Source organism: Canis lupus, chromosome X (genome assembly GCF_048164855.1).
Source record: "Canis lupus baileyi chromosome X, mCanLup2.hap1, whole genome shotgun sequence".
Lineage (NCBI taxonomy): Eukaryota > Metazoa > Chordata > Mammalia > Carnivora > Canidae > Canis > Canis lupus.
Window position 1 is genome coordinate 67,746,025 of NC_132876.1, and position 27,026 is coordinate 67,773,050.

General features: G+C 38.3%; 1 protein-coding gene across 10 annotated transcripts in view; it reads left to right on the forward strand.

The window, feature by feature from the left end:
* The first annotated feature begins 961 nt into the window (after positions 1–961).
* The window catches only part of PHKA1 (phosphorylase kinase regulatory subunit alpha 1), a 179,887-nt gene continuing 153,822 nt past the window's right edge, over positions 962–27,026 (forward strand). For 9 of the 10 annotated variants that reach the window (XR_012026448.1, XR_012026447.1, XM_072816673.1 and 6 more), the window contains exons 1-4: positions 962–1,431; positions 2,213–2,371; positions 9,209–9,256; positions 11,091–11,259. Coding sequence is in view for 7 of the 10 variants with exons in the window: in XM_072816673.1 (XP_072672774.1) it covers positions 1,354–1,431; positions 2,213–2,371; positions 9,209–9,256; positions 11,091–11,259 (454 nt within the window). In the remaining 3 variants the exon portion in view is untranslated. Of the gene's footprint in view, positions 1,432–2,212; positions 2,372–9,208; positions 9,257–11,090; positions 11,260–27,026 lie in introns of those variants that run through there. The other variant, XM_072816680.1, reaches the window with a different exon arrangement.

A 27,026-nucleotide genomic window follows, 5' to 3' on the forward strand; every position in this document is an offset into this window, starting at 1 on the left:
AAAAGGTAAATGAAAATGAAAAATCACTGTACCAGGTAGGTGGCTAGAGACGCCTTAGAATCACAGATTCTCCGAGTTGGATTTGAAAGGTCAGTCTAATTCTCTTACCCTGAGATTCAGACAGCAGTTGTTACTTAAAGTGAGCTTTGAAAAGGCGTGCAGACTTTGCCTAAGCGGAGATCAGGCAAGGCGGTTGAGGGCAGCAAACCGAGGGAACAAGGGCCCTAAGGCCCCGGGACACTCTGCGGGGTGAGGACCGATTACCATGTGGAAAATGATCAGTGTTACCTGCAGGCCTCTTTTCTATCCTCCCTTTAGCCTCTTTATTTTCGGCTGAGTCTTTGTTGCCTCAGCCCTGTGACCTACGGGTGCCTGAGGAAGCCTTCCAAAGCAGTTATGCAATCTCTGCCAAGGCGGTCCTGAGGCACCGCTCCCTCCCAGCCCAGTTAGGTCCCCACTCCGGGACTAGTTTCCTCAAAACTCACCACTGCCCCCTCCTTCCCAAGCCTGGCTATTCACCAGTTTCTATGGAATAAAGTACCTCTTGTTTGGTTTGGGTCAGAGTAAGGAGTTTAATCCGACTTTTTGTCAAAAGTATAAAATACAGTAAAACCCCGGAGATTCCACTTCTTTAGACCCTGCCGCCATCGTGCAACTTGCCTTTGAGGTCTGAAGTTACCATAGGTTTCTAAAACTAGGCCGACGGAAGAAATGGCCTCCTCAACATCCTGGGTGCACAGCAAGAATGGAAAACTTCAAAAGTCGTTTGGAGGTGTTTCGAAAGTAAACCTCTGGAAGCATATTGCCTACTGTGAAACATTCTCGGCCGCAGAGTGGGCGGGGGTGCTGGGGGTCCGCGCTTGCGGGGCGAGCGAGGCTAATCCCTAGGTCGCAGCGCACAGCTGCCAGGACCCGCGGCGCCCGCCCCGCCTCGTGCTCGCGTCTCCCGCAAGGTGGAGGCGGCGCTGCCTCCGGTGACCATTGCCGGCAGCTGCGCGGGAGCCTCTGGCCGGTAGCGGTGGCCGTGGCCGTGAATTCAGCGGGGGATGCAAGATCCTGGCTTGGAGGCTGGACGGGAGTAAGGGTGGCAGAGAGCAGCCCCGAGGGAGCTAAGCGGGACCGCTGACCGCGGGAGTCTCAAGCACTTGCTTTCGTGCGGTGGGCTCCAGAGGCCGCTATCGCGTGGACTGCTAGCGCTCCAGGCCTGAGCAGTGGGAGGGCTCTTCCGGGGCCTAGCACTCGGGCTTCCCACCGCGGTGGGCGGAGCTGCATTGGAGCCTCCTAACTTGGAGGACCTCAAGCGCCTCTGGCGCACAGGCTGTTTCTCTCTGAGGGGATTGGAAACGTGGCGTAATGAGGAGCCGGAGTAACTCTGGTGTCCGACTGGATGGCTACGCCCGGCTTGTACATCAGACCATCCTGTGCCATCAAGTAAGTGGAGGGGTGTTCCCCCGTAATCTTCTAGGATGTGCAGTGTGATAGCCTAGATGGAGACCGCTGGGTGAAACATTCCCCCCGCCCCGCTCCGTGTGTGTATGTGTGTGTGTGTGTGTGTGTAGCAGGTTCTCCCACACATCCCTAGCTGGGGAAGCCATGGAAGACCCTGAAAAAAAGATAGGTGTTGGGCTGAGAACAGAACTAGGGTCAAGCACCGTTAGCTTGAGCCCTGAGCCTTGGCTTCCATGCCTGCCCCTCCCCCATCTGCTAAGCCACCAGCAGGGCTCCAGGGGGCACAGTTGAAATACGCGTTGAAGCTTGTTTGTTGACAACCCCCTCCTCTGCCCCAGGTTTGGGCGTCATCTTCCTGTCCTCCATCCAGAGAAGAGAAGTAGGGGAACATTTAGCCATCTTAAGACTAGACTAATGTGAAGATTTGAAGTAACTTGTATATACTGTTAATTATATATTTTTTCCTACTCCTTTAATGCTAGTCTTCCATTGATAGTTTATTCTTTCTAACTGGAAAGCTAAAATACTGCCTTTCTTATAACGATACTGACATTTCAGACTCGGCAAGGCTTCAGCTAGCTTTTTCTCTTTATTCAAGATAGCATTTGCTTGCACTTGGTCAGAAGAGGAGGTTATAAAACTCAGGAGTAGTGAAGTAGAAGAAAGACCAAAGTTCCTAAGTAACCCATTTGATAGGTTTGGTCTCCTCATATTATTAACACCGTATGGTTACCTGCCTGTCCTGTTTTTCTTGGTCTTGCAGAATCCAGTAACTGGATTGCTTCCAGCCAGCTATGATCAGAAAGATGCCTGGGTCCGAGATAATGTGTATAGTATCTTGGCTGTGTGGGGTTTGGGCCTGGCCTATCGGAAGAATGCTGACCGGGATGAGGATAAGGCAAAGGCCTATGAACTGGAGCAGGTATTCAGAATAAATATACAAAGAGATCTGGAGCTGTGTGTGCTAGTGGGTGTGGGAGGGGGGTTTGGAGAGTAGGGATTAAAGTAAACATAGCCCCCAGGAGCTAAAAGAACTGTATTTTGCCTTTCTCCCTCCCTCTTCACTTTCTTGAAATTACATTCCAAAAAGCTTTCCTGTATTGTACTGAATTTTTTTTTGGTGTAGTGGAAACTTGAAACTTGCTGATTCAGGCAGAGAGGGCACAGTCTGTTCTGTTATAGTGGAAAAGCCTATCCTAGGATCTTTGCTGAAATTTATAATCCTCTAAGTAAAGGTATTTTGCAGCCTCAAGCATATTTATTCACATCGAGAAGAATGTTTGGGGACAGGTATTTATGATTTTACTTCATTTTTAAAAATGATACGTGATATTTGTCTGAGGATAATGGACACAAATTAGCAGACCTTCACAACTAGACACAAGTAAAGAATTTGTTGATTTTTATACCTATGACCACCATTTCAGAGCCTGTCCTCCTCCCTTAGCAAAATAAGGCCAGAGTTAGCAGATGCCTCTAAGCCAACTTTTAAGGCCCTTCACCTTTATAGAAAGTAGCATCCTTTATAGAACTATTTAGACAGAAAGTGCTGCATTCTCTTGAATGACCCAGAAAATTATATTCTGGGCTATGTAGGTCTCAATGCTGTCACACTCTGTTTCGTAAGGTAAGTGTGAATTCTTTTCCATTGGTGGAGAAGATTCTACACCAGCCATTTGCTCAAGTCTTATCCTTCAGACTTAGGCAATCTGAGCTCTAGTCTTCATCTATAAATCAGAATATTGAGATTTGGTTATTTTTAAGGGTATCAACATATTGCGAGTTTCAGGCCTTGGCAATAGGGAAGTTTCACCATGTCCTCTGCAACAGCAGGTATTTGTTTGTTCCTTCAAGCCATTATTGAGAGGGACTTAGGCCCATCAGAAAAAAATGGCCACTCACACACACACAAAAAAAACTGTTGGAATTTTTGCTCCAGCTCAGGAAGTACAGATCAATATTTTTATGACTTATAAAAATAATACATAACCATTGTAAGAATTTAGAAAAAATGGAGGAGTATTTTAAAAATTCAGTAACCCTACTCCTCCTTCCACCCATGAAATCTTACATCCTACTGTAATATTTTGCTATTTTGATCTCAGTATTTTGTTTGTTTAGCTAGAGATATTAATATCAGTGAAACAATACCCATGATTTGATACCTAGTACAAGTTGACCAATTTTTTTCAATACTATTAGAAGAAATCTTTTGTCTCCTTGATGACTAATCATTCTGCAAAGTTAACATCTTTCCTTCTATGATCCAGGAAGAAAGAATTTTACAGAGGAAGGGGAAAAATTAAGGAAACATTGAATTACTTTAAAATTTTAATGTTTCATTAATTAGTTTTTAACATAGCCCAAAAATATTTTTCCTACTATTTCAGTAATAACTTCAAAATATCTCAAAAACATTATGGCAGTAGGAAACATCTTCAAAATAGAAACATTTCCCTGGGAATCCTAAAATTTCTATGGACTTTCATTGTGAATTAAAATAGATTTTATTATCAGGTCTCATTAATTTTCTTTCTCTGAACCGACTCAGTTAATTCAGACCAGGGATCAGAAAACCATCTCTATAAAGGGCCAGATAGGAAATATTTTTGGCATTGTGGGTCACATGTGATCTCTGCCCAACTACTCAGCTCTTCGGTTATTGCACAAAAGCAGCCAGAGATTTATTTACAAAACACATGGTGAGCTAGATTTGTCCCTAATCTACATGAGTGGTTCTAAACTCTGGCTGTACAGTGAAACCATTTGGGAAGCTTTTAAGAAATACCCTTACTGGACCCCACCCTAAACAATTTAGATAAATCTCTGGAAGTGAAGCCTTTAATATTTTTAAAAGGCATTAATATTTTTTAAAAAGTACTGATTCTAAAGTGCAGCTAAGGATAATAAGCACTGATTTATGGCTAATAAATGAGTATATATTAAATTCAGAAAATCCATACATTAAATTCCCACCTACTGTCAACTCTCCGTTACTGTGTGGATTTTCCCAAACCACTGATGGTTAATCATTTTTACCCTTCCTTCCAACTCTCACTTTGGTTTCTAAGAAACAATGTCAGAGAACTAAAGAGAATTAGGAGACAAGGGTTTAGGTGGCTATTCGATCTTAGATTGAGAATATAACTATATGAAAACATGTATGTTTTCACAAATGCCCTTTGCTCTTAGTCACATAGACATACACCCATAAAAATAAATAGGCACACAAATAAACACAGCTCTTTGGATGCGTGAAGTTCTGCTTCTCCCTTAGTTTTGTTCTCTTTGTGTAGTCTCTTATCTTTTCTTAAGAGTTTAACTATTACCTTTGTAAGAATGACTTCCAAAACCCCATCTTACCTCTGATCTCACTTCTTATTTTCATTGTCTTCTGTTCCATTGCACCTTCATATCCTATGGCTCCTCAAGCTCAGGATGTCTGAAACCCCATGTTCCCTATTAAAAACAAACAAAAGAGACTACCAAAAAGAGCAACTCAGCGTACATCCTTTATTCTCTTATTGGTATCCTTGTTTTACCTTATTCACGTGGGCAACATTATTTAGGAATTTCCTATAGTCTATTCCATGGAACATTAGGTCAACTAAGTTTGGGGATATGTTAAACAGTGGGTTTCTTTACTCCATTATTCCTCAGAACCTTTGATGTACTAATGTGCATTTCAAATCTAAGATAAGGTTGGGTTTTACAAACTTTCCAGAATTTTTTGGACTAACTAGTGTTCTATAAATCAGTGTTTGTGGGGCACCTAGGTGACTCAGTCAGTTAAGCATCTGCCTTTGGCTCAGGTAATTACCCCAGAGTCCCGGGATTGAGCCCACATCTGGCTCCCTGCCCAGCAGGGAGTCTGCTTCCCCCTCTGCCCCTCACCCTGCTTGTGCTGTCTTTCCCACTCTTTCTCCCACAAATAAATAAATAAAATCTTTTTTTTTAAAAGTGTTTGAAAAGTGCTGCCGTGTGGGGGATTTTTTACTTGTCCGTTTTGCCTTTTGATACATGCAGACCAAAGTCTGTTGATTCTTATAATTTTTCTTGAATTCATCTCCTCATTTCTATTCCCTTCTGCCTCAACCACAGTCTAGACTTTGATCACTTAACACCGTTGTGAAAATTTTAATTCTATCATTTGCATTCTCAGCAATTTGTGGCTCTCCTTTCCCTACAAGTAAATCCAGATGTTTTAGATTGATAGGCAGGACTCTCTAGGGGTTGGTCCTAGCCTGCTTTTTCAGTATTATATCATTCTGGTGCCCTGCATTGTCGCCCCTGGTGCCAACCATGTTGGTGTCTTCAGTGTTCCTCTAACAATCCTGTAATAAAAATATCTGACATTTGTGTAAATACTGTTTATTTTACTACATATTTCCCCATAATTACTAGTATTTTATTCTCATAACACCCTGTGATTTAGGTATTATCTTCCTTAATTTACAAGTGAAGGGATTGAACCTTGGAGATGAAAGTGGAATTTGGTGGTGCCATGAATACAACCTGGATATTATGACTTCAGATTAAGTCTTTTTGAATTTTTCTCCATAGAAGTCATGGACATTTTCACCTCCAGATCTTTTTACAAGTTGTTTCTTCCACCCACAATGCCTGTTCCCTTCCAATCTGAACTAATAACTCCCCTTTCAAAGCCCAGCACCAGTCCCACTTTTTCTGTGACTTCTGTCCTCATAAGACTACCACTCAATTGTACAGTGACCACTTCTTTCTCGGAACTACTTTCTTGGAACTTCTAGATCACTTGTGATCTGAAACACTCAACATGTTCACTTTTCCATGTAGCAGACTTTGTGTAATTATTATGTGGCAGGCCCTGTACTAGATATAAAAAACAAAATGGGACAAAATGTTTATATTTAGCTTTCATTTTATTTTTAAAATTTTTAATTTATAGAAAAGTTATAAGAATAGTAAAATGACCATATTTACATATACTCTTTATCTAGATTCACTAAATTATTAACATTTTGTCATATTTGCATCCTCCCTCTCTCAAAATGTACACACACACACACACACACAGTTTTTTTGATAAGCGATTTGGGAGTTCTTGCAAACATGGAATGGACATTTTTAAAAATAAAGCCTTCTTGAGGTGCCTGGGTGGCTCAGTCCGTTAAATGACCAACTCTTGATTAAGGATCATCAGGTCATGATCTCAGGGTCATGAGATAAAGCCCCACCTTGGGCTCTGTGCTGAGCATGGCTCTCCCTCTGGCCCTCCCCTGCTCCACGCCCCCCCCTCTAAAAAAATAGTAATAATGAAGTCTGCTTAGTCTGTTGACTTAAGGTTTTATTTCTTAACCTGGTCTCTATCCCTTTTTCTTAAGGAGTTGATAGTCTAATGGGGGAAACAGATACATAAGCAAATAGTTAAACACTACATTAGGATAGATACTATAGGTACTATATCTATAGGAGATAAGTACAGTACAAAGTTCTGTGGGACACAGAGGCAGAAATATCTTTACCTTGAACAAAGCAAGGAAGGATGCACAGAGGAAATGGATTTTAAAGGATAACTAGGAGTTGTTAGGTAGACTATGTTTATAGTTTAGGGTTTTTTTTTTTAATTTTGTGTTCTGTCTCCCTTATTTTTATGTTCCACAAAGTCTGATAGACTGTTTTGTATATTTTAGATGCCCAACAAACATTTGATTGTACATATACCTGGAGAGAGAGATTAATACTTACATAGATATGTTTGTATATAGTTATGTATCCTTATATGTCAGTTTACAAATATATAAATTCATATCCTCAAAAAGCATAGGTGAGAAGAGGGTGTCACTTGATGTGGTTAGAAGCCCTAGCATATTAATGAACATATATAATTAATGCTGACTAGAGCACTGAAACCGAAAATGGCCACTTTGGGGGAACACAAAGTACAGATAGCTTCCTTCATTCCTGCATCCCCATGCTTTCTATTAATTTTATCTTGACTTGTAAGCTAGAACTTGAGAACAGACATGGCTGACAGTGGCCATTCCAGGAGGACAAAAGTGGAATCAGGAATTCCCCACTGGGTCCATGATTCTCACATTTGCTGTTTAGGTTAACAGGGCACCTGGGTGACTCAGTCGGTTAAGCATCCAATTCTTGATTTCACCTTGGGTCATGATCTCAGGGTCGAGTTGTGAGATCGAGCCCCTGTCAGGCTCTATGCTGGGCATGGAGCCTGCTTCAGATTCTCTCTCTTCCTCTGCTTCTACCCCTCCCTGCTCTTGTGTGTATGCACACACACTGTCTCTCTCAAAAAAAGAAAAGAAAGAAAAGAAAAAAAGAAAATGTAGATGGCAGCAGCAGGGCTTGATGGTAAAGAAAGTTAAAAAAAAATGTGATAGAAACCTGTAAAGTATGTGGTAACATATAGAAGATAGTTCAGAATTGAATCAAGTTCCCCACAGAGGAGGCTGTGTTAAATGGTTTCTCTAACAGGGTACATTAAAAGGATGGTCTCTTTCATTAGGGTCAAAGTAGTGTTAGAGATTTTCTTATGGGATTGCAGTCAATTTCATTATTTATAATAAATGCTTCATGCTTTAAAAGGTGACGAGATCATATACTGCTTGCTTGTTCTCTCGTGCGCAGGCACACTCACTTGCTCTCTAGCACACGCACATTCTTCCCTCCCATATATATTTACTTATATATTTATATATTTCTTCCCTTGATTTGTAAGGAGAAGGCACCATTTGTAGACAGAAATTACTTAAGAAAGGGAACTCTCCCAAGGAAACACTTTTTTTTTCTCAAAAAAAGACTACATAAGGAGTTGGAGTATAATTTAATAGACACTTATTCTTATCATGCCTATTGCTTATAGTCCCACTTCAGTGTTTTGAAGGGATAACAGAGTGATCTGGCTCCCAAATAGATTAGTTTTCAGAGGTGTCCTGAAGTCACCTCTGAGCTAGCACCTCTGATGCTATGTTTTCCAAAACATATTGCCTACCCATGCCACTGTTGATGGCCCTTCTAGTGTCATGTCCTATAACTAGTATAGCATATTATTACTATACTATTTATAATTAAATATATTATTATTACTGTGTTATAGTATGCCAACTAGTATAGCATATAATTAGTGGTCAGAATTTTGGAATGTGATTGGAAAACTAAGTGCTTTAGAAATTGCCAAGCCCTTGTAAGAGAAAGAGTGGTAACTTGAGACTGAAGAATGACTGTAGCTCTTTTTTTTCATGGAAAAGAAGTTGAGTTGTGCTAACAATTCCCATTTACACTTCTGAATTGAAGTGCATTAATTCTTTAAGGAAAATGTACAGATAAATATATCTGTGAACTCCTGAAGAGAAGTCTTGGCTACTTTAGAAGAAAAAAAAATAATGATATTGACTTCTCTAGGCCATAAGATCTATTATAGAATATCCCCATAGCTTTAGGACTTTTGAGCTGACTTGCCTCTTTTCTCCAGGCAGAATGTCCTCTAACAGGATGGTTGGCTTGGTTTTACATAAGCCTGTTAGAGCTTGGAGTTGTTTTTGTTTTTGTTTTGACTTGAAGAAAGCACCAACTGAGCTTTTGATTCCACTTTTAGCTGCAATTTAGCTCTTCTGTGTACCTATAAAGTAAATGCCATGTAAATAGGAACCCAGGATAGAGTTACTTGTTTTGAAAAGGTCATGTACCAACTGCAGTTGCTGAGTAAGTGTTCTGCATTTAGGGATGTTTATAACAGTCTTGTTTCCATTTCTTTCTGCAGAGTGTAGTGAAGCTGATGAGGAGCCTGCTGCACTGCATGATCAGACAGGTATGGTATTGTTAACAGCTCCCTCGCTAATAAAAGCACATTGTAATAGTGTCTCTATCCTTTAGGAAATGTTTACAGCTTATATTTTTTCAATTTCACAAATAGTAGACAATGATTTCAGAAAATTTGTGGAATGGAGGAGGGAAATGTCACTCATGATCTCACCACCCAGTTACCACTGGCATGTTTCCTTCCAGTCTTTCCACCCCCCTCTATAAATGACTTTTTAAAATACTTCATCGTTACTGTACATGTAATTTTGTACATTGACTAAAGATGATACACGCCTATAAGCCCTCATATGATACCCTTGGGACCAAATAAATTTTAGAATTCAGACTTTTTCAGATTGTTTCAGTACAGTGCAAATACTGTATATTATACCTTCAACAGGTCCAGAACAGCACTGTCTCATCAAAAATATTAATCTCTCCATAGGGAAACATGGAAGCATTCTCACACTAAGTGGAATTAGTAAAAACTACAAATAGCTCCACATCAATTTGAATTAAGTGTTGCCATCAAATGAATTTTGGCACAAAATTTAGAGGAATAACCTTTGTGGCAGTGTTTTGGATTTTAGGATTGGAGATTAGTGCCTAAGACTTAGATCTCCTTGCATTAATTTGCATTTTCCTGACCTTGAATGAAATTGAGCTTCCTTTCCTGTGTAGATTGAAAATTTGCATTTCCTCTATTAATTGCCTATTAGGTCCTTTTTCTATTTTTCTTTTGAGCTGTCTCTTTCTTGGCTATTTGAGGAGTTCCTGTACATTATGAATATTAATGTTTTGTCACATACACTGCAAATTTTTTTAACAGACTGTGGTTTATCTTCTGGATTTGTTTATGTTTTTGTTTTCATCCGAAAGTATTTTACTGAAAAAAAAGTGTTTTACTTTTATCCTAGGAGATCTTTACACTTGTTGCACACATTGAACCTCAACTGACTTTTTTGAGACCAAGATTATATTTTGTTAGAAGAAGCAGTCAAGGCCCAGATTAATAAAGTGACTATCCACAGGCACACAACAAGTCTAAAGTAGAAAGAAATCAACTTCAGACTTCTGAACTTCTTTATCAGTGCTCTCTCTCCTGGGGTATCTCAATGCCATCATTTCTTTTTTCCCCTTCTTTGCTCCTTTTTTTTTTGTATTTTAGATAATTGTATTTTCTACCTTACCAAATAGGTTTAAAGCTACTAACTTCATGAACCTTATTTAAAGGTTTAATAGTTTCTATCATATATCAAATGCACATATAATCAAATCTCAATTTTAGGAATGAAGTCTCTCAGTTGTCCCTTGCCCAGTGTTTCCATTCTGACCTCTCGTTTCAGCATATGTTCATATGTTTTCTCCGTTACTTCATGTATCTTCCACCCAGCTCTTTTCATTACTCCTTCAAAATAGATTCCCTTAATAATCCCCCTGATTTCCCTCAAAATTCCTACCTCTGTTTCAGGAATAAATGTATCTTTTTTATGACTCAATTGTCTCTTACTAGACTGTTAACACCCAACCACTGCATCTCAGTTTATATCTACAGTGTGCCCAGTCAATCATATGAAGAGTAAAAGAGAGGTAGTGAGTAGGAAATAGCTGGCTTTAACTGGCATTATTTTATAACTAATTGCTTAAACTAAAAAAAAAAAACAGCAACAGCAGACTTTCCTACTTGTGTTAGTATGGGGAAAAAGAAGTAACAGTGTATTTTAAATATTCACAATTGCCTGAAAACCAAATGCAATGGTATATGTTAGAGTATTACAAAAGTGTGGCATATGGGATGATTTTTCTACATTGCCTTCTTTTACTGTTCTTGTTTTCTTCAGGTGGATAAAGTAGAATCCTTCAAGTATAGTCAGAGTACCAAGGATAGCCTCCATGCTAAGTACAATACCAAAACCTGTGCCACTGTAGTGGGTGATGACCAGTGGGGACACCTGCAGTTGGATGCTACCTCTTTGTACCTGCTCTTCTTAGCACAAATGACTGCCTCAGGTCAGTACCAGGACAGAATTACTGGGGGCCACAGCAATGTGAAGCACTGACTCTGGTACACATGGTTTCTCCAAAGGTGTTGACCAGAAAACGACATAGCTGTTTACATTGCATAAAGATACATGGTGGAAACACAATATTTTGTAAATTATATACAAGGAAACAACTCTTTGAGGTCTAGTTAGTATTCCTTTACCCTGAAAAACAAGTCTGGGGTACTGATTAATATTTTTTGAATTGAGAACCAGGAAATCTGGAGTGGATTTTTTTTGGATGGACATTTTTATCTTTCATTAATCCTCACATACCATGAGATGGTGAGATGGGAAAGAAGGGCTAGGGTTTTCTGCTTGTTCTCATGCTATACACTGACGATCCTCTAGTATTAATATAAATTGAATTACCTACTTTATACTACTCTTTATGTATATATTATAAATAAGACATCTATCTAAAGGCAATTTAAGTTATATTAGGGGATTAATTTAAGAATTAGAATTAAAATATTTATTTTTTATTATTGAATAATATACCCTTTTCAGATGGTTTTGTTATTAGCCTTAGATGCTTTACCTGAAAAAGGACAATGTAAGAACCAACATAATTCCCTTTTATTTCTCCTAACTTGGAGAGGATAATGAGTTCTGATTACACTCAGTTTGTAAATTAAACAGGACCTTTTCCAGATCTTCCTGAGTAAGTAAATATACTCAGAATACCACAGTTTTGACACTCGAATTTATCTTCCTAGCTGGCTATAGAGCTCCAAAGTACTAAGGACATTCAGGGTAAGAAGTGTCCCGGAATATTCTTATTCTACTTTTCTTGCATCAGTAAATATCTGGTGATAAAGCCTTCCCGTTTTCCCTCTAGAATGCACAGCCCAGAAGTTGAATTACCTTTTATTAAAATTATAACATGGCTACCCACACACTCCCATCTTTTGGAGGGGAGTTTCTTTCCTAAATAAATATATTTTTAGGTTTTATGCATTTAAACAGAATGGAAGCTATAACTCCATTTCTTTTTTTAAGATTTTATTTATTTATTCATGAGACACACACACACAGAGAGAGAGAGAGAGAGAGGCAGAGACACAGGCAGAGGGAGAAGCAGGCTTCATGCAAGGAGCCTGATGCGGGACTCGATCCCGAGACTCCAGGATCAAGCCCTGGGCCAAAGGCAGGTGCTAAACCGCTGAGCCACTCAGGGATCCCCTATAACTCCATTTCTAATATTCTTTTAGTACCAACTCTGGAGTGTTTTTCTACAATGCAAACTGTCTAAATATTTCTGATGGTTTTCATTTTGAGTCCAGAAAGGAAGCAGAAATATACTAAAGAGGCTTGTAGGAGACATATTCATTCAACAAATATTTGTTGATTTCTGACTTAACATTTGATTTTCACCTCAATAAGCTGACTTTGATAGGTACTTGGAAAAAGTTGGATATGATTCAATCAGGCCTTTGCAGAATAAATATGAATAAGTAGAATTTCACAAGTCAGAGAAGGAAAAGGAATAGCATGGCTACAGCACAAAGTTGGAAAGATATTGGCCACCAAGGTAAGACTAGTTATCTTCTATGGCTATAGTGTAAGATAGATCTGGAAAAAATACCAAAAGATGAAGCTAGAAGGTTGGAGCTAGCTATTTAAGAGCCTGTAAATCATGCTAGGTAGTTTGGAGTTTAGTCTATAGTCATTAGAGAACCACTCAAAATAAATAATCAAGAAACTTTCAGATGGTTCACTCCAGTAGCAGGAGGATGGATTGAATAGGGGAGAAAATTAAGATGGAGGACTTAGTTAAGAGGTTAGTGAAATACTTTAGGCAATAAATGATGCAGAACATATATAAGGCAGTAGCCTTGAGAATGAAAAGGATATATATGAGAGATGATCAGTAGATAACGTATGAAAGATCTTCATGGAAAATTTTCATCTTTCATGGGAACAATTCTCTGCACATTTTTGAACTTTTAAAAATCTCAACCTTGGTTAAAAGAGAGTCTTAGAAATTGACTGCCCTTCTCCCCAGCAAAATAACCATAAATTGTGAAAATAAAGTTTAAAAAAAACCATTTAGTCACTAGAAATTGTCTGAAGGGCATACAGCAAGTAGAGAAACATTTATTCAAGCATATCTAAATCTTGGTAAGAACAGTGAGGGTGTGGCATTTAGACCACAGCCTCCCTCGCCCCAACTCATCAGGACAGAAGCACTACTCAGCGTGGATGCAGACCAGAGTATAAGGCTTACTCTTCCCCTAGTTCCCAGTTTAGGACTATGATAGATATCTCCCCAACAGTGGTTGCCAACATTTCCCATCCTCCTCACCTGTGTGTTCCAGAAGCTCTGATCTAGCCAAAAATAACTAAGAGGTCTGGAACTCTGTTCCATTCCTCAGTTCCACTCATGGAGCTTAAATCTAGGCAGAGCAGTCCAAGAATAATAGGCCTGGCCCACCTTGCTGGTAGCATGGAGGGAAAGGCAGGCCACAAGAACAGAAAAACTCCATAGTTCTTCCCAAGAAAACTGACTTTAGTGGGAAAGTTAAAGTCTAAGGGCACTCTGAAAAACTGGAGATTTTTGTTCTAAGAAATTAAGAGGAGTCTGATAGCTCAATAAGAGCAACAAACTAAACTGTAGACTAGCTAGAAGTTTTAGCAGAGAACCAGGGACAGAGATAGTTAAAAAGAGTTATCCTAGGGTTAGAACAAGTGTCAAAGTCTGGCCTCAAAATCCTGAAATGGAGCTTGAACTTAATTGGATGAGACTGTGCAACAGTCTGTACCTCGGGGCACTATACAATTTAATAGAGCCATCAGCTGGCAATTGGTGGAGGTTAACAGCTGAGTATGAAGACATGTAATAGATCACAGAAGACTAAACAAAAACTGTGGTCTTCCTTGGGTGACTGTATTATTCCCAAGGCTACGTCCTCTGAAGAACAGCTTCAGAGGCCACATACTGCTAGGAGCCCAATGCAGGACTTGACCCTGGGATCATGCCCTGAACCAAAGGCAGATGCTCAACCCCTGAGCCACCCAGGCGTCCCGAAAAATAGATTTCATTGAAATTGTCCAGCCAATTCACTTAAACAAATAGCAGATAAACATAAACAAGCCCCATATAGGATAATATCAATATACCTACAGAGTTTCTATAACTATGTTATCTGCAATATCTAGTGTTCAACAAAAATGTATGACACATGCAAAAAAATAGGAAAGTCTGAGACAACACAAAAAAAGCAGGTAACAGAAACTGCCTTTGAGAGGAAACATTACATTGAATTTAGAAGACAAAGACTTCAAAGCAGTTACTATAAAAATGTCCAAAAATCTAAAGGATGCCATGCTTAACAAGTTAAAGGAAAATATTATGAAAGCATTATATCAAATAGATAATATCAATAAAGAGATAAAAAATGAACCAAATGGGAATTTTGGGGTTGAAAAGTACAGTAACTTTTTTTTTTCAAAATTTTATTTAAATTCTAGCTAGTTAACCTCTTGTGTAATATTGGTTTCAGGAGTAGAATTTAGTAATTCATCACTTACCTATAACACCCAGTGCTCATCATAATAAGTGCCCTCCTTAATACATATCACTCATTTAACCCATCCCCCAGGCACCTCCCCCATTAACCCTCAGTTTGTTCTCCGTTGAGTCTCTTAGATTTCCTTCCCTCTCTCTTTTTTCCCTTCCCATGTGTTCCTCTGTTTTGTTTCTTAAATTCCACATATGGGTGAAAAAATATGGTATTTGTCTTTCTCTGACTGATGGATTTCACTTAGCATAATACCCTCTAGCATCATCCACGTCATTGCAAATGGGAAGATTTCATTCTTTTTGATGGCTGAGTAACATTCCTATATATGTACATATAAATACACACACACACACACCACATCTTTTTTTAAGATTTTATTTATTTATTCAAGAGAGACACAGAGAGAGAGAGAGAGAGAGAGAGAGAGAGAGAGGCAGAGACACAGGCAGAAGGAGAAGCAGGCTTCATGCAGGGAGCCGGATGCGGCATACGATCCTGAGACTCCAGGATCACGCCCTGGGCCGTGATCTCACCGTGATCCTGACTCCAGGATCTCACCGCTGAGCCACCCAGGCATCCCCACCACATCTTCTTTATCCACTCATCAGTCAGTGAACATTTTGGCTCTTTCCATAGTTTGCTTATTGTTAATAATGCTGCTATAGATACCAGGGTGCATATACCCCTTTCCATCTATTTTTTAATTCATTGGGTAAACACTCCCATAGTACAGTTGATGGATTATAGCATAGTTCTATTTTTAACTTTTGGAGGAACCTCCATACTGTTTTCTAGAGTGGCTGCAGCAGCCTTCATTCCCACCAGCAGTGTAAGAGGGTTCTCCCTTCACACCCTCGCCAACATCTGTTTTTCTCTGAGTTGTTAATTTTAGCCATTCTGACTGGTATGCTATGTTATCTCATTGTGGTTTTGATTTGCGTTTCTCTGATATTGAATGGTGTTGAGCATCTTTTCATGTGTCTGTTGGCCATCTGGATGTCTTCTTTAGAAAGATGTCTATTCATGTCTTCAGCCCACTTCTTAACTGGATTATTTGTTTTTGGGGTGTTGAGTTTGATAAATTCTTTATAGATTATGGATACTAATTGTTCTAAAGAGAAAATCCACAGCACCATACTCTCATTTTCAAAGGGGAAAAACACTTTATTAATATTATAAAAATCTAATAAAAACAGAAGAAAAGGGAAATCTGCACATAGATAAGGACAATAATAAACAGAAAAGGAGAATAAGATAGAATTACATCAAATTGGGTACTTAACAACATCCAATCTCATTAGCTGAGGAACTCTCTTGGAGATAGCCAGGCTGGAGACCCAGTTGAGAGGCCTGAGCAGAGCATCCTCCCCTCAGGTGAGAGTTCCAACTGACCATCTCTGGAAGGGCTGTATTCATAGGGCAAATGATGGAGTCTGAAGTTAAACAACTGTTTGCTTATGTACAGTTTGCCTATGTTATTATGTCTTTACATATTCAAGGATCCTGGCTAGGTGTGCTTGCCTCCCCTCCCAGATTCCATTATAGGAGGAGCAGCCCAGCAAAGCAAAATTTATAGCTCTTGGTGTCCAGACCAGAAGGGCCAATTCTGATCTAGAGGCCAGCTAATGTCAACTAATCAGGCTCCCAAGGCCACATATGCAGCACAAATCTCACAAATAACATTCTTTAGCCTACCTGTATATGTGCAGGTTGGGGTGTTCAGTTATGCAGGACAAATCACAGAAACCTCTATCCATACAATACACTAACCCTTTATCAGTTAAGTCAATTTCAAATATCTTCTGCCATTCCATATGTTGTCTTTTAGTTTATTCTTAAGAGTTTCTTTATTAATTTAAGAGAGAGAGTGAGTGCGAGAGAGAACACAAGCAGGGACAGAAGGAGAGGGAGAAGTAGACAACCGTCTACTTTGAGCAGGGAGCCCAATGTGGGACGATCCCAGGACCCTGGGATCATGGCCTGAGCCAAAGGCAGATGCTTAGCTGACTAAGTCACCCAGATGCCCCTTTTGCCTTTTAGTTTTGTTGATTATTTCCTTCACTGTGCAGAAGCTTTTTATCTTGATGAGGTCCCAATACATTTTTGCTCTTGTTTCTCTTGCCTCCGGAAATGGGTCTAGTAAGAAGTTGCTACAGCTGAGGTCAAACATGTTGCTTCCTGTGTTCTCCTCTAGGATTTTGATGGTTTCCTGTCTCCCATTTAGGTCTTTCATCCATTTCTAATTTATTCTTGTGTATTGTAAGAAAGTGGTCCAGTTTCATTCTTCTGCATGTAGCTGTCCAGTTTTCCCAACACCATTTGTTAAAGAGACTTCTTTCCATTGGTTATTCTTTCTTGCTTTGTTGAAGATTAGTTGACCATATAGTTGTGGTTCCACTTCTGGGCTTTCTATTCTGTTCCATTGATCTATGTGTCTGTTTTCAGTACCAGTACCATACTGTTTTAATGACTATAAATTTGTAATGTAGCTTGAAATCTGGAATTGTGATGCCTCCACCTTTGTGCTTGCTTTTTCAGGATTGCTTTAGCTATTCAGGGTCTTTTGTTGTTCCATACAAATTTTAGGATTGTTTGTTCTAGCTCTGTGAAAAATGCTGGTTGTATTTTTGAAAATTTCACTAGAGAGGCTGAACAAATTTGAGCTGCCAGGAGAAAGAATCAGCATACTTGAGGATATATCAACAAAGATTATGCAATCTGAAGAACAGAAGAAAAAAATAATCGAGAAAAATAATAGAACCCAAGAGAAATGTAGGACACAATTTAGAGCATCAACTCATATGGAATGTGAGTATCAGAAGGAGAGTAAGGAGCAGAAAATATATTCAAAGAAATCATGGCTGAATTCACCTCAAATTTGATGAAAAATATTGATCTATATACATCAAAGAAACTCAGTGATCTGCAGGTAGAATAAACAGAGATCTACACCCAGAAGCATAATAGTAAAAATATTAAAAAGCCAAAAATAAACAGAACATCTTGCAAGCAATATGAGAAAAATGACTTGTCATGTACAAGGGAACCCAAATAAAGTTATTAGCTGACTTCTGTTCAGAAAAAAAATGGAGGCCCAAAGGAAGTGGAATGAAGAGACAAACGAAAAAATAGACTCTTAAATACAGAGAACAAACTGGTGATTGCCAGAGGGGAGGTTGGTTGGGGGTGGGAATGGGTGAACTAGATAAAGGGGATTAAGAGTACACTTAACTTGGGGCACCTGGCTGACTCAGGAAATAGAGTTGAGACTCTTGGTCTCAGGGTCATGAGTTGAAGCCCCATGTTGGACATAGACCTTACTTTAAAAAACATAGGTAACAAATTTTTTAAGAAGAGTACACTTGGGGTCCCTGGGTGGCGCAGCAGTTTGGCGCCTGCCTTTGGCCCAGGGCGCGATCCTGGAGACCTGGGATCGAGTCCCACATCGGGCTCCCGGTGCATGGAGCCTGCTTCTCCCTCTGCCTGTGTCTCTGCCTCTCTCTCTCTGTGACTATCATAAATAAAAAAAAATAAAAAATAAAAAATTCTTTAAAAAAAAGAGCCCTGAAAAATGTATAGACTTGTTGAATCATGATATTGTATACCTGACACTAATATAATCCTGTATGTTAATTGCACTTGAATTTTTTATTTAAATTCAATTTGCCAACATATAGTATAACACCAGTGCACTTCACATCATATGCCCCCCCTTATAATTGAATTTTTTAGATGAAAAAATAGAGTAAAAATAATTATAAAACATAATATGATTCCATATATATCCTTTCTTAATTGATCTAAAAATCAATTGTATAAAACAGTGTAATTGTGTTGTTGGAGCTACAGCATATAAAAGTGTAATATATTTGATAATAACAAAATTAAGGAGGTATGCAGGAATGAAGCAATATTGAGTTAAGGAAATAATACCAAATGGTAACTCAAATCCACAGGAACAAATGAAGACCACCAGAAGTGGTAAATTACAAGATTAATATTACAAAATATAAATATCTATTTTCCTCTCAGCTTCTTTAAAAGATATAAAATTATATAGAGAGATTTGAGATGATGGCGGCTGAGTGGGAGGACCCTAAGCTTGTCTAGTTCCACAAGATAGATAGATAACTATCAAATCATCCTGAATACCCCAGAAATCAACCTGAAGACTGACAGATCAAATTCCACAATTAAGAAGAAGCTGTAGAAGACACATCAAAGAAGGTAGGAATTGCATAGACATGCTTTAGGGGAGAAACAGATCGTGGGTGCTGCCAAAGGGAGAGAGCTATGGTTGCAGAGAAAGGCAAGAGAAAGAAAAGAAGAGGGAGGGAGGGAAGTAGGGAGGAGAGAAGGAGAGAAGGGTAATGAGAATGCATAAGGAGAACATTTCCTCAAAGCCATTGATTGGGAAAATGAAAAGGGCTTACTTTCTTGAGTTCTTACAACCATTAGGGCTTAAGGACTGGAATTTTAAAGAGCAGCAGGCTTGACTGGGATGGAGCCATGAGAGCACTGCCCTACTCCTAGATAGAAGGAGGGAAACAACCAGGGAGGGGGCAGATGGCATGGAAGCAGCAATCTGAAGGGCACTTGGATACACAGAGGGGAGATTATTTGCACTTCCTGGAGTGTGTCCCTGAGAGGTGGAGTTCAGGGAGATTCCTCTCAAGGACAAAGGAGTTGTTTGGCACCATTTCCTTCCCCCAGCCTTCACCCATATAAAACAATTAATAATAAACATAAAGGAACTCATTGATAATAATACAATAATAGTAGGGGACTTTAACATCCAGTTTACATCAATAGACAAGATCATCTAAGCAGAAAATCAACAAGGAAACAATGAATTTGAATGACACACTGGACCAAATGGACTTAACAAATATATTCAGAACATTCCATCCTAAAGTAGCAAAATACATATTCCTTTCACATTCACATGGGATATTCTCCAGAGAAGATCATGTACAGAACAGACCTAGGTCACAGATCAGGCCTCAATCAATACAAAAAGATTGAAATCATACCATGAGTCTTTTCAATGCTATGACTGCAATGCTATGAAACTTGAAATCAACCACAAATAAAAATTTGGAAAGATCACAAATACATAGAGGTTAAGCAATATGCTACTAAACAATGAATGGGTCAACCAGGAAATGGAAGAAGAAATTTTTTTCAATACATGGAAATAAATGAAAAGGAAAACACAATGGTCTAAAACTGCTGAGATGCAGCAGAGGCAGTCCTAAGAGAGAAGTATATAATAATACAGGTCTACCTTAAGAAGCAAGAAAAATTTCAAACAACTTTACCTAAAGGAGCTAAAAAAAGAACAACAAAAATTAAAACCAGCAGAAGGAAGGAAATAACAAAGACTAGAACAAAAATAAATTATATAGAATATTTAAAAACACAATAGGACAGATCAATGAAACCAGGAGCTGGTTCTTTGAATATATTAATAAAAATGATAAGCCTCTAATCAGACTTATTAAAAAGAAAAGAGAAAAGGCCCAAATAAATAAAATCACAAATGAGAGAGGAGAAATAACAACCAACAACACAGAAATACAAACAGTTATAAGAGAAAATTATGAAAAACTATATACCAACAAATTGGACAACCTGGAAGAAATGGATAAATCCCTAGAAACACATAAACTACCAAAACTGAAACAGGGAGAAATAGAAAACTTGAACAGACCAATAACCAGGAAAGAAATTGAACCAATAATCCGAAAACTCCCTACACACAAAAGTCCAGGGCCAGATGGTATTACCAAACATTCTACCAAACATTTAAAGAAGAGTTATTACCTATTATTCTCAAACTATTCCAAAAGAAAAAAAATCAGAAAAGGAAGGAAAACTCCTAAATTCATTCTAGAAGGCCAGCATTACCCTAATACCAAAACTAGATAAAGACACCACACACAAAAAAAGAACTACAGGCCAATATCCCTGGTGAACACAGATACAAAAATTCTCAACAAGACACTAGCAAACCAAATCCAACTATACATTAAAAAGAATCATTCACCACCATCAAGTGAGATTTATTCCTCAGTAGCAAGGGTGGTTCAAAATTCTCAAATCAATCAACACGATACACCACAGTGATAAAAGAAAGAACCACATGATCCTTTGAATAGATGCAGAAAAAGCATTTGACAAAGTACAATATCCATTCATGATAAAAATCCTCCACTAGTAGGGTTAGAGGGAACATATCTCAACATCATAAAGGCCATATATGAAAATAACACAGCTAATATCCTCAATGGGGAAAAACTGAGAGCTTTCCCTCTATGGTCAGGAATAAGACAAGAATGTCTATTCTCACCACTGATATTTAATACATACTAGAAGTCCTAGCCATGGCAATCAGACAATAAAAAGAAAAGGCAGCCAAATTGGTAAGGAAGAAGTAAAATTTTCACTATTTTCAGGTGACATGATACTGTATATAGAAAACCCTAGAGGTGCCTAGATGGCTCAGTTGGTTAAGCGTCTAACTTGTGCTTTTGGCTCAGGTCATGATCTCATGGGTCATGGGATTGAGCCCCATGTCGGGGCCCCCACTAAGCAGGAAGCCTGCTTCAGATTCTCTCCCTCTGCCCCTCCCCCAACTCTTTCTTTCTGTAGAATAAATAAATAAATCTTATAAAAAGAGCACTCAAAAGACTAACAAAAAATTTCTAGAACAGATATAGGAATTCAGTAAAGTCACAGGATACAAAATCAGCATACAGCAATCTGTTGCATTTCTATACACCAATAATGAAGCATCACAAAAGAGAAATCAAGGAATCAATTCCATTTACAATTGCACCAAAAACCATAAGATACCTAGGAATAAGCCTAACCAAAGAGATAAAAGACATGTACTCTGAAAGCTATAAGAAAGTGATGAAAGAAATTGAAGATGACACAAAGAAATGGAAAAACATTCCATGTTCATAGATTGGAAGACTATTATTAAAATGTCTGTATTACCCAAAGCAATCTACACATTTCATGCAAACCCTATCAAAATATCAATAGCATTTTTCACAGAGCTAGAACAAATTATTCTAAAATGTGTAGGAACCACAAAGACCCCAAATAGCCAGAGCAACATTGAAAAAGATAAGCAAAGCTAGAGGCATCACAATTCCAGACTTCAAGTTACATTACAAAGTTGTAGTGATCAAAACAGTATGGTACTGGCACAAAAATAGACCCATAGATTGTGGAACGGTATTAAAAAATCCAGAAAAGAACACACAGCTATATCGTCAACTAATCTTTGATAGTGAAGGAAAGAATATCCACTGGAAAAAGGCAGTTTCTTCAACAAATGGTGTTGGGAAAACTGGACCACTTCCATATACCATGCACAAAAATAAATTCCAAGTGGATTAAAGAATAATCCTAGAAGATAACACAGGTAGTAATCTTTGTGACATCAGCCATAGCAACTTTGTATTAGATATGTCTCCTGAGGCGAGGGAAGCAAGAGCAAAAATGAACTTTTGAGACTTCATCAAGTTAAAAAGCTTCTAGGGACTCCTGGGTGGCTCAGCAGTTGAGTGTCTGCCTTTGGCTCAGGGTGTGATCCTGGAGTTCCAGGATCTAGTCCTGCATCAGGCTTCCTGCATGGAGCCTGCTTCTCCCTCTCTCTATATGTGTCTCTCATGAATAAATAAATAAAATCTTTTAAAAAGGATAAAAAGCGGGATCCCTGGGTGGCGCAGCGGTTTGGTGCCTGCCTTTGGCCCAGGGCGCGATCCTGGGGACCCGGGATCGAATCCCATGTCGGGCTCCCGGTGCATGGAGCCTGCTTCTCCTTCTGCCTGTGTCTCTGCCTCTCTGTCTCTCTCTCTGTGACTATCATGAATAAATAAATAAAATCTTTAAAAAAAGGATAAAAAGCTTCTCTGATTAGCAAATGAAACAATCTACAAAACTAAAGGCAGTCTGCAAAATGGGAGAAGGTATTTGCAAAGGACATATCTGATAAAAGGTTAGTATCCAAAGTATATAAAGAATTTATAAAACACAACACCCTAAAAACAAATAACCCAGTTAAGAAATGGGCAGAAGAAATGAATAGACATTTTTTCCAGAGAAGACATCCAGATGGCCAACATACACATGAAAGATGCTAAACATCATTTATCATCAGGGAAATACAAATCAAAACTGCAATGAGACATCAACTTGCACTTGTGAGATTGACTAAAATCAATAACACAAGAAACAACAGGTGTTGGCAAAGATGTGGAGAAAGGGAACTCTCTTGCACTGTTGTTAGTAATGCAAACTGGTGCAGCCACTCCGGAGAACAGTATGGAGGTTTTCTAAAATTAAAAAAAAAAAATTACCCTGTGATTTAGCAATTGCAATACCAGGTATATACCCAAAGGATACAAAAGTACTAATTCAAAGGTATACATGCACCCTGATGTTTATAGCAGCATTATCAACAATAGCCAAATTATTGGAAGTGTGCAAATGTCCATTGACTGATGAATGGATGAAGATGTGATATATATGATGGAATATTACTCAGGCATAAAAAAGAATGAAATCTTCCTATTTTCAATGACATGGATGGAGCTAGAGTGTATTATGCCAAGTGAAATAAGTCAAAGAAAGATAAATACCATGATTTCACTCATGTGGAATTTAAGAAACAAAACAATCTTGGGCCTGGGGGAGAGAGAGGCAAACCAAGAAACAGACTGTTAACTATAAAGAACATACCAATGGTTACCACAGGGGAGGTTGATGGGTTGAAGGGTTAAATAGGTAATGGGGATTAAGGAGTGCATTTGCTGTGATGAGCACTGGGCATTGTATGTAAGTGTTGAATCACTAAATTCTATACCTGAAGTTAACAGTACACTGTATGTTAACTAACTGGAATTTAAGTAAAAACTTAAAAAAATGGAATTCAAAAGTGATGTCACTTCCATGACTAGTTTACAAAAGATTGTTACTCCTGTTTTGCTAGCAAACTATTACTTTCTCAGCTTGCACATTTTCATAAAGCAAGCTGCCAAATTGGAGAGGTCTAGATGGCAATTGACAAGAGGAAATGAGGCCCTCACTCCATAACAATGAGGAATTTAATTCTAGCACCAACCATGTGAGTTTGAAAGCATATCCTTCCCCCTTGGAGCCTTGAAATGCCCAAAGCCCCCTAACAACTTGGCTGCAGCATGGGAGATAACTTGAGCCCCAAGACCCATCTCAGCTCTGCCTGAATTCCTGACCCACTGAAACTGTGCAATAGTAAATATGTGTTCTTCTAAGTCAAGAAATACCAAATCATATGAAGTAACAAAAAATGTATTGTTGAGTTTTTAACATATATACAGATAAAAGGATTTAAAAAGATATATTAAAAAAAAGATATATTATGCCCACAGCAGCTATAAAAAGCTAGAGTAACTAATCTCAGGGAAAAAATAAGAATTTAAAATAAAAACTATTACTAGAGTTAAAGAGGAGCATTTTAGATTGAGAAAAGGATCAATCCATCAAGAAGGTATAACAATTATAAATATATATGCATTTAACAACAGAACCCCAAAATACACGAAGGAAAAACTGGCAGAATTGAAAGCAGAAATAGATAATTTAACAATATTTTGAACACTTCAATACCCCATTTTCAATAATGCATAGAACAACTAGGAAGATCAGCAAGGAAAAAGAAATCTTAAGCCAACCAGACCTAACACATCTATAGAACTCTTCATCCAACAACAGAATGCATATTCTTCCCAAGTACACTTAGAACACTTTCCAGGATGGGCTATATGTTAGGTCATAAAACAAGCCTTGAAAAGTTTAAAAGGATTCAAATCACACAAAGTATATTCAATGACCAAAATGGAATGAAATTTGAAATCAGTAACAGAAAGAAATTTGGGAAACTCACAAATATGTGGAAATTAACACACTCTAAAAAAATTTTTAAGTGTTTTATTCTTTAAGAGAGTAGATTGTGTTCCACATATGCCAAGGTCCACTGAATTCAACAAGTTTGTGAACATGGATGTGTGTGTAACATCATTGGCACTGAATCAGTTTGGTTTCAGAAAGTGCCAATAAGCTGGATAAGATGGCATCATTAGGCAGAGTCTTTTAGAAAAGGATGATAGAGTCCCAGTTACCTGGCAAGAAGTCTTTCCAGAAACAATGGGAATCACCTAAGAATCTCCTCTCATTTTCCTTTCTTTTCCATAAATTAATAACAGCTTACAAAATTAATTCCTTTTTAATCAAGTCAGTGTCTAACACAATGAACCTAAAGAATGAGTATCCAGTAACGTTTCAAACACTGTTTTCAACTAATTTACAACATTTGGTATGCTTGTAATTGTTGTGATTTAGAGTTATTTTTTCTTCTTAAAACATGATAGTGTTTACTTTTTAATAAGCAACATCACTGCAAAGTTACAATAGGATCCCCTAGGAACAAAATAATTTTAAAACATGAATTCAGTTACTTATCACAACAATCCTATGCAATAGGAACACTATTATCCTAACTTTATAGTAAACTGAAATATAACGAGATTAATAATTTATCCAAAAGCATCTTATTGGTCTAAGGATAAACTCCAGATTCCTTAGATTTTTCAATCAAGATCCTCCATAATCTGGCCCCAAATGCCTTTTTAAAATTAGATCTCACTCCTAACTGAAAATAGTACTTATTAGAACCTACCACATCTTCTGCTTCTTGCCTATAAGTCTCAGTCCCACCACTGTCCCACCCAAGATGCCCTCTTCCTTGCCCTTTGCCTACCTGGATTTTCCCCATTACATAAAATTCTGCTCTAGTGTCAGCTCTTCCATGGAGACATCTCTGATCATTCTCACCCAGTGGCATTCACAAGACAACCGACTCTTGCCAGTACTACCTTGTAACTTCTCTTGACATAGTGCCTTATATTGTCATTTAAATAAATAACATACTCCTAAATAACCAATGGGTCAAAGAAGAATCACAAGGGAAATTAAGATTTTGAGCTGAAGCAAAAGGGATATACAACATACCAAAAGTTATGGGAAGTACAAAAAAACAGAGCTTAGAGGGGAGTGTATAGCTGTATGTGCCTATATTACAAAAAATAAGACCTCAAATCAAGTAATTTAATCTTCCATCTTAACACACTAAAAAAGGAAGAGCAAACTAAATCAAAAGCATACAAAAAGAATGAAATATGAAATTTTAAAGCATAAATTAATGAAATAGGGTTCTTTGATGGCTCAGTCGGTTAAGCCTTTGACTCAGGTCATGATCCCAGAGTCCTGGGATCGAGTCCCACATAGGGCTCCCTGTTCCACGGGGAGCCTGCCTCTCCCTCTATCTCTCCCTCAGCCTCTGCCTCCCTCTCTCTCTGTCTCTCATGAATAAATGAATAAAATATTTTTAAAAAGAAATTAATGAAGTAGAGAAACAAATGATAGAGATAATCAACAAAACCAAAGTTGATTCTTTAGAGAGATCAACAAAACTAACAAACCTCGTCTGACCAGGAGAAAAAGAGGACTCAAATTACTAAAATCAAGAATAACAGATGAGACCCATGTAGAAATATGAAGAATTAATACTGTGAACTTAATGTTTACCAACAAATTGGACTTTGATAAGGTGTACAAATTTCTAGAAAGACACAAATTACTGAATCTGACTCAAGAAGCAAAGGAAATCTGAACAGATTGATCATAATTACAGAGATAGAATCAGTAATATAAAACTTCCCACAAAGAAAAACCTAGGCCCAGATAGCTTCACTGATAAATTTTACCGAACATTTAAAGAATTGTTACCAATTCTGCACAAATGCTTCCAAAAATAGAAGAGGAAGCAGCACTTGCAAACTCATTCTATGAGGCCAGTATTTGACACCAAAACCAAAGACATCACAAGAACAATATTATTCAGCCATCAAAAAGAATGAAATCTTGCCATTTTCAATGATGTGGATGGAGCTAGAGTGTATTAGGCCAAGCAAAATGAGTCAGTTTAGAGGACAAATACCATATGATTTCAGTCATATGTGGTATTTAAGAAACAAAACAGATGAACATAGTAAAAAGGAGAAAAATATATAGAGAGGCTAACCTAAGACTCTTAACTACAGAGAACCAAGAAGTTGCTGAAGGGGATGTGGGTAGGGGGAATGGGCTAAATGGG